Here is a 7,767-nt window from a genome sequence, read left to right on the forward strand (position 1 = left end):
CACACACCCATTTGTCTCTAAGATAGTTATATTTGTCAGTCAACTCAATACTTTGCCAGATTATGAAGAATAATGGAGATTTTAAAGACTCCTGTTGCAAAAACCTTTTGACCATAAGTGTATGATTTACCAGCATTCATATGAAGGAAGAGGTGAAGGTCAGTAACTTCAGCTTGTGAGACAGAACCAACCTTAAACTGGATCAAATCATTCAACTGCTAGACACAACTTAGTTCATGTAAAAGGGATTTTTATGAGCAAATCAAAGCCGTAGGATCACCACACCACCTTACAGTTGTTCAGTGGTGAACTGTGGACCTGGACCCTGGGCCTTCAATAGGACCACATGTAGCAATACAAAATTAAACATAGCAATACAAAGAATAGCAAGAGCCTTGTCACATGGATGTTCGGCATATTAAAGGTTTCTTTGCCCTAACTGGCTTCACGACACACAAAAGGTGATTCATTCAAAGCTGGCTATCGTGACATTGCTTATTTAGAAAAACTAAATGAAACAAATCACACATTCATTTACTTCATATGTTCGGCTGGAATGAAAGTCAAATGTCTAGAATAATCATTAGCTACTTTTCAACAACTAAAGATGGATCCAATACTAATCCAATATTTTTTGTGTTTGTTTGAGCTTAGACACAATTGAATTTCAATGTAGATTTAATATTTCTGCCAAAAGTATAAAACAAACACCTCCTGAGGTGAAATGGGAAAAGGCACAAGCTCATTACTGCTCCATGGAATAAATTGCAGCTCAACATCATGTCACTACAATATGCAAAATGGATCTACACAAAATTCAGGAACTCTGCTTTGCTCGAAGCAGTGCATCATCTATTTTAACATGGACCCCAGGAAGAGTAGCTGTTGCCTGGGTAACAGCTAATGGGGATCCAAATAAACTAAACTAAACTAACAGTAATAACCATGAATAAGGAGGCAGAATGAACACTGGGAACACTCCATATCAGCTGTCTGAAGACCACACCAAAACTACACACAGCTTCACTGCGTGGACAGCCAGACAAACATCATGGGGGCCATCCACATTTAACACCGGAGATCGTGCTCACTGTCTTGCTCTATATACAACTATACGTGCCGAAAAGTTTAATTCTACATTAAACTAGGTGTTGTGTCTGTTACTGGATTGATTAACCTGTACTTCTCTTCTTTCATTCAGGTGCACATGGAGTTGGCAGGAGGCACATCAAGAACACACTCATTACCAAACATCCTGACCGCTTTGCCTACCCAATCCCTCGTAAGGAGGCACACACTACTACCATAACAACTGCACAAGAGTAACAAACAGTGTGACTTCACAGTAAAACACACAACACGCATTAACCTACCAACATACTCCCCCAACTGCTAATAAACTTTGTGATTTTCAGATGTGAGTAATCAGCATGTAAACTTGTCTGCAAATGACTATCTTCAATGCCACTGCTAGCAAAACACTGTCTGTCCATTACTTGGAGCTACACCAACAGTATTAGAGTTGCAACAATTAATTGAAAAATCACTTATGTTATCAGTTTTTTTGTAAGCAAAAATACCACGTTTGCTGGTTCCAGCTGCTCAGATGTTTTTTGAGTAATAGACAGAGTATCAGTTTCTTACGGTGTGTCCATTCATCTGACTCTCTGTTCAGACACAACTCGGCCTCCTAAGAAGGACGAGGAGAATGGGAAGAACTACTACTTTGTGTCTCATGACCAGATGATGCAGGACATCAGCAACAATGACTACCTGGAGTATGGCAGCCATGAAGATGCCATGTATGGAACCAGGCTGGAGACTATCAGGCAGATCCATGCCCAGGGCATGATCTCCATTCTGGATGTTGAGCCACAGGTGACAAAAGCTTTGTGTGCCTCAGGCTCTTTTCAGACATGCACTGTACTGCATCAATACAACAGCTTAATGTTTACCACCACTGCCCCCAGACATGTTGCACTGTCTTAAGGCTTCTTATACTCTTCTTACACAGATTCAAATAACATGAATTTGATATTGATGAAATGCTGTCAATTACAACAACTTTAATATGAAGATGTCACAACCCAATGTCGTTCTACAACTATGGCCAGTCATTAATTAAACCATAATCAATCAACTGCAAATAAAATTTCACAAATCACTTATGCCTTCATTGATATCATTACCGTTTAACAGTCAACAGTCAGAGGTAAAAACAAAAAAACCCTAAAAGCACTGCAGCATTATAGATACAGCACAACAGTCATGTCTGAAAGACATTATGGAACATTTTATTTATATCCAATTATTTTCATGCTCAGTACATTATATGGGATTTTAAGGACTTGATGCCTAATAAAATCTCTTTCTTTCACCAGGCACTAAAGATCCTCAGGACAGCTGAGTTTGCTCCCTATGTTGTCTTCATCGCAGCTCCCACCATCACCCCAGGCATGACTGAGGTACTCTCACAAATACTTCTTTTCTCTCCCAGTCTTGCTAGATTTTCCAGATTTATTTCATTTGCTTGTACTCACTAACTCTCGTTTAGAATTAAAACAAGCTGAACCCCAGAGCGCCCTGGTGGCTGAACGGTTACAGCGTTTGACTCTGGCTTTTGGACCTTTGCTGCATGTCATGGCTCTCTATCTTGTTTCCTGTCTTGTTTCTCTACTATCAACTTTCCATTAATGGCAAAAATGCCTGAAAGCATATCTTTAAAAAAAATAAGAAAAACCTAGTGTTAAAATCACCTTCACTCCTTTTTGCCTCTCTGAATGTTTCTCTCACTGCATGTGCCCTCTTTGCTTCAAGTGTGTTTGTATTTTCTTTGGCATGCCTGTTTTCATTTGCACTCAAGGTTCCAAAGTGGTGCAGGAAACTGCCTGTAAGTACTGATTAAATGCTTTGAGTTCAGCTTGTGTTTAGGTATTGTAGAAAGGCATCTATGTTTGTGTGGCTGTTGTAGTCCAGCTCTATCCAGTCCTATTCCTCTTGCTCCTCAAACTCCCCCTAATAATCCTCAAAGTTATGGTGCAGTTTCATGCATTGTTGTCTCCTCTGGCCCAACCCTATCTTCTCTCCTTCCTGCATGCTCAACAACTTTGCAAAATGTCTAATTATGGCATTTCTAATCAATATTGTAATTGCAATTTAGATTACACATATTTTCCATAAACTTGGCCTGTATGCACACTGCATATAGTATTAAACCAAATATGTTCACTCCAAGCTTAATCACATACTGTTTATTGTACTCCATTTTGTTTTTTACATTAAAAGACAAATGACCATTTTTGTTTTTAAGCCAATAGAAGTCAACTTCAAAGTAAACTTGGTGTAACTAGTTTCCTTAAACAGAAATTATAACCCTTTCTCACTGTTACTAAGAAATTACGTCAATGTTACAGACATTAAAATACAATACAATAATTGTCCACTTGACTGACATATTGTTGGCTACTTTCACACAGACAGCCCTGAAACACAAAAGGTCTCTTCTCAAGTTGATAAGCTTAAAACCCTGTCATGCTAGAACGTTTAAGTGGTTAAAAATCTCTGTTGTCTTTTTGAATAAATTAGTTGAAGCTAAGAGCATATAGATCAGAGAACAGCCATGACTTTGTTTAGTATTTTGGTTAATTTAATCTTAAATTGTGAATAATCTAAGTTATTGCACACATCTCTTGCTATTTGAAAACTACATTCTTTTCAGTCGTGACTGGCTAAAAAACCCATAAAAACTCAGCAGTAATTCTGAAAATGGAGCCTTGAAGCATATCACATTCAACAAACACAATGTTCCTACTCCAATCACTGAGCTCCCCCTTTCTTTTCGTCAAACACACCCTCAGGATGACTCTCTTCAGCGGCTCCAGAAGGAATCAGAGATGCTGCAGCAGACCTACGCTCACTACTTCGACCAGACCATCATCAACAATGAAATTGACGACACCCTCCGCCTGCTGGAGGAGGCTGTAGACCTGGTGTCCACCACTTCTCAGTGGGTCCCTGTCTCCTGGGTCTACTGACACACACTCAACGGCATTTAGCTCATCGCCCTGGACCATCCATCTCTGATCCAACACGGATGCTAAACTTTGGTCAAATCCCCTTTGAATCATGTCTCTCTCATCAGAATCACACATCTGTAGATAAACTGTTGCTGAAAAAGAGGGAAATGAAGAAACTAGTGACTCTGACACTTCATTACAGAGACTTCATCCTGCCCCCGCCCCCTTTTTCTCAACAGCCTCAAAGGCATATTGTTGTGTACATATATACATATATATATAAATGATAAAAACTAAGTGAATATGGTTCTGTCCTTATATAGTTGCAGGGAGGGGAGTGGAGGGGCAGTGTGGTAGATATTTTGTACTTTTCTTTTGTAATTGATGGATGGGTGGTAATATTGGAAAGGCAATAGCGAGCATGACCATAAAGCAGTCTTATGTGAGTGTGTGTTGACCTTTTAAGGTACTTCTTGTGGTACTCTGTGTCCTCTCCGACGCCCTCTAATCTCCTCGGCCCCTGTGACAAACAAGCCGAACTTTGAAGCACATTAGAAGCTGCTATAGTGGCGACAAGTAACTCCCTCAGCTCCAAATGCAAGTTTGAGTGAAGCAAAAAGCACAGGAAACTTGGCAGTTTCTTTCTCCCCAATTCATCCCCAGCCCTTTATTTATTTCACCGGCCCTCTGTGCCTGTCAGTTTGTTGAAGGAGCACACTGCATCCCTCTCCGCTGTCGTCCCCCTGTGTTGCTGTAGCCTGTTGTACCCCCGCCTCCCTCCCCCAGCCTCTCTGATGGTCTTTGTTTACATCCCAGTTTGCACAAAACTGACAATGAAGAAGACATGTACTGCATCTTGTCACTTCAGTTTTCATTTTTGTCTTGCCTACTCTCTCTAGCTGTCTATCCCTCTCCTCCTTACATGAAATGCTAAATCAGTGGTCAGTGGACCTGGAGTATCATTCTCGGGGCATGATCTGCAATGAAGAAAGCACTGACTTCCACCACTAAACACGGCTCCTGAACTGAAAGACAAAAAAGAAAAAGAAAAAAAAGAAACACTAATGGAAAAGGAGAAATATAAACTGCCTTATCAGAGCCTCGGGGAAGAAGTCTGTAACACCTATGCACACCCCTGGTTTCTCCCAGGCAGGCCGCCACGACAAGTTCTTCTTTCCTCACACTAATAGTGAGCCGTGCTTGTTAAAATGAAAGTGTTTATAGGAATGTCTGTGTGGGAGGGGAGGGTCTCATGTAGGTGGGATGAATTCAATCCTAGAGCCAACGTTTTGGAACTGTTAACTGTTGTCTTAAAAAAATATTAGGAGTATTCTTGTTTTGAGGGAGAGAAAATAACTAAATTTTGTGTGTAAATGTTTCAATGGTGCGTACGTCATACGAGTGAATTACCAAGAGCCAGTGTATATTAACCCTTAAAAGAAGCTCAGTATGTGACATAACCTCTTCATGCTTTACAGGAAGTGGCACAGCTCTGCTTCACCTACAGTAAACTCTGTATGAAAGGCACATCGGTGGAGGGGGTGAAAAAATAAAGCTAAAAAAAAAAGTCAATAATCCACTCTGTGTGGTGGGGATGCTGTTGTGCCACCTCGTGTGAAGTGGTTTCATTTCAAGTCCTGTGTAAATTACTTCTGCAAATGACAAAGCAGCTCTTCTGTATGAAATGTTGTTCTTTTTTGTTATTTCATTTAAAAAATATATATATTTCCTTTTACGTGTTTAAAGTAAACTGCCTGGTCTTCCTTTTGATTTGGGATGTGTGTTGGAGTGCAGGCACAGCTGTAATATTGTGAGCAATGTTATTTTATAATATTTTACATCCAGCTATGAGAAAACACTACATCAAACACTGCAGAGCTGCTTCTTAAAACACTGTTAGCAAAACAAGATTCCTGGATATCTTATTGTAACAGGTGAAGGTTTGTCTATTGGATATTTCTCCATGATCCGTTTTTAATGAGACGCTTCCACAAACATGATTATGTAGAACAACTCTATATTCAATGTCATGCCCACAAGGAAAGAGCAATATTTAAAAAAACAAAACCAAAATCACATTCTCATAAATAATATAATAATGCATTGTTTACTTCAGTCATATTTCTACTTTCTACAAGACAGATTGGAGTTCAAACAGCTGCCAGGCCCCGGTAAAGAAACACAGAACACCTAATAAACCGCTTTCTTTCTCCATCTGTATTGATTTGGAGCGTAGTTATCAAGGAGAGTCGAGTGCTGGGTCATTAAAAGAGGATTGTGGAGCCTCGGTGGAATCTGTTCAGGGTTTACTGGTTGAATCCAAGGCCTGGACTGCTGAGGTGCCCTTGAAATTGACAAATGTGCAATTATACATGCCAAGTTAATTAAGGGTAGCATGTTGAGTTGTTTTTTTAGGTTTTTTTGAGCGGGGTGGCGGTATTCAGTTACTTGACCAATAGATGTTTAGTACTATTCTACTGCTTTTTATCATCACTGCTGATGTATATGAAACAGTCAACATGTACAAGAACGTGCAGTACAGACACTAAAATTAGCTTTGAACGCAATTTAGAAGGGACGGAAAAATGAAAAACCACTTTGACCTGTGGGTAACCGTGACGAGGTTTGGAAAGGCACACCCGTTTATGTAAAAATGTCTCACATTGACATATCTGAACAAAAACCAAGCCATGGGATCAAAGGAACTACGTGCAGGGCTCAGAGACAGAGTTTTGTGGGGAATCTGCTGCACTGAAGGTTCCTGAAAGCACAGTGGCCTTTATAATTATTAAACAGAAGAAGCAAGCACATATCAATGTGATATTACAGTTTTCCTTTTTAATAATTTAGCTAAAAATGTATACAGTGCTGTTTTTGCAATATCATTATGGGGTACTGAGTACAGACTAGAAGAAAAAATTGAACAATTATACCTGAGGCTGCAACATAAACAGTCTGAATGCACTATATATCTTCTGTTTTGTGCTGGTCTGGATGTTTGTTGTCCTTGTGTCCTCTATTTTGATTCGACTCTCAAAGTACTGTGTTTTTAAAATCACATGCTCTGGTTGCTCTAAAAGCACAACAGTAATGAATGCTTTACTTCACACCAAAGTTCAGAATAATGAATATCAAAGCCACACACTCAGGTTTGGTCATCAAGGACGTGTTGGCTGCCTGCATGCTGTCTACAGCTTCAATCTAAAGTAAAAGGTAAGAAAGTGAACTAAATGAGCTGTGCAGTGTGGGAAGTTCAAACTGTCCAGTTTGACTACAAGTGGAAGACATCTGCAGCACACTAATTACTATTATAGCTTTTCATTCACTCAATACGAACCTAGATCAACATCAATAACTATTGTTTGTTTCATAGTGTTGGTAGTAACACAAAATTGATAATTTATGTAATGTTAATAAATATGTCCCTAAAAAATCCTAAGAGAGAAGTGGATGGTGGATAATGCCAAAGGAGCTTCTAAATTCTTCTGCAGTGCATCTCCGCATCATAAACTATCACCCAACACCTTCAAACCATGGCTTGAACTCTCCTGCTACTCTTCTCCAAAATCATCTCCAATGAATCACAAGTCAAACTAGCTACCACCAGCACTTTCATTTAAAAGCTTGATAATCCTCCTCCTGTCAACAGCAGCCATGCTACTTCAGAATATGTCAGCATCAAAGAGGCACTAGCAACAAAACTGACAGGAAAATTGTAATACACACATACACACTACACTTTCATATCTAT

General features: G+C 39.6%; 1 protein-coding gene across 1 annotated transcript in view; it reads left to right on the forward strand.

The window, feature by feature from the left end:
- Positions 1-5,755, forward strand: part of LOC128354390 (peripheral plasma membrane protein CASK-like) — a 47,420-nt gene extending 41,665 nt beyond the window's left edge. The window contains exons 23-26 of the mRNA XM_053314627.1: positions 1,202-1,282; positions 1,676-1,878; positions 2,382-2,465; positions 3,858-5,755. Coding sequence (XP_053170602.1) covers positions 1,202-1,282; positions 1,676-1,878; positions 2,382-2,465; positions 3,858-4,034 — 545 coding nt within the window. The 3' untranslated portion in view covers positions 4,035-5,755. The remainder of the gene's footprint in view (positions 1-1,201; positions 1,283-1,675; positions 1,879-2,381; positions 2,466-3,857) is intronic.
- The last annotated feature ends 2,012 nt before the right edge of the window (positions 5,756-7,767 follow it).

Source organism: Scomber japonicus, chromosome 24 (genome assembly GCF_027409825.1).
Source record: "Scomber japonicus isolate fScoJap1 chromosome 24, fScoJap1.pri, whole genome shotgun sequence".
Taxonomy (NCBI): Eukaryota; Metazoa; Chordata; class Actinopteri; order Scombriformes; family Scombridae; genus Scomber; species Scomber japonicus.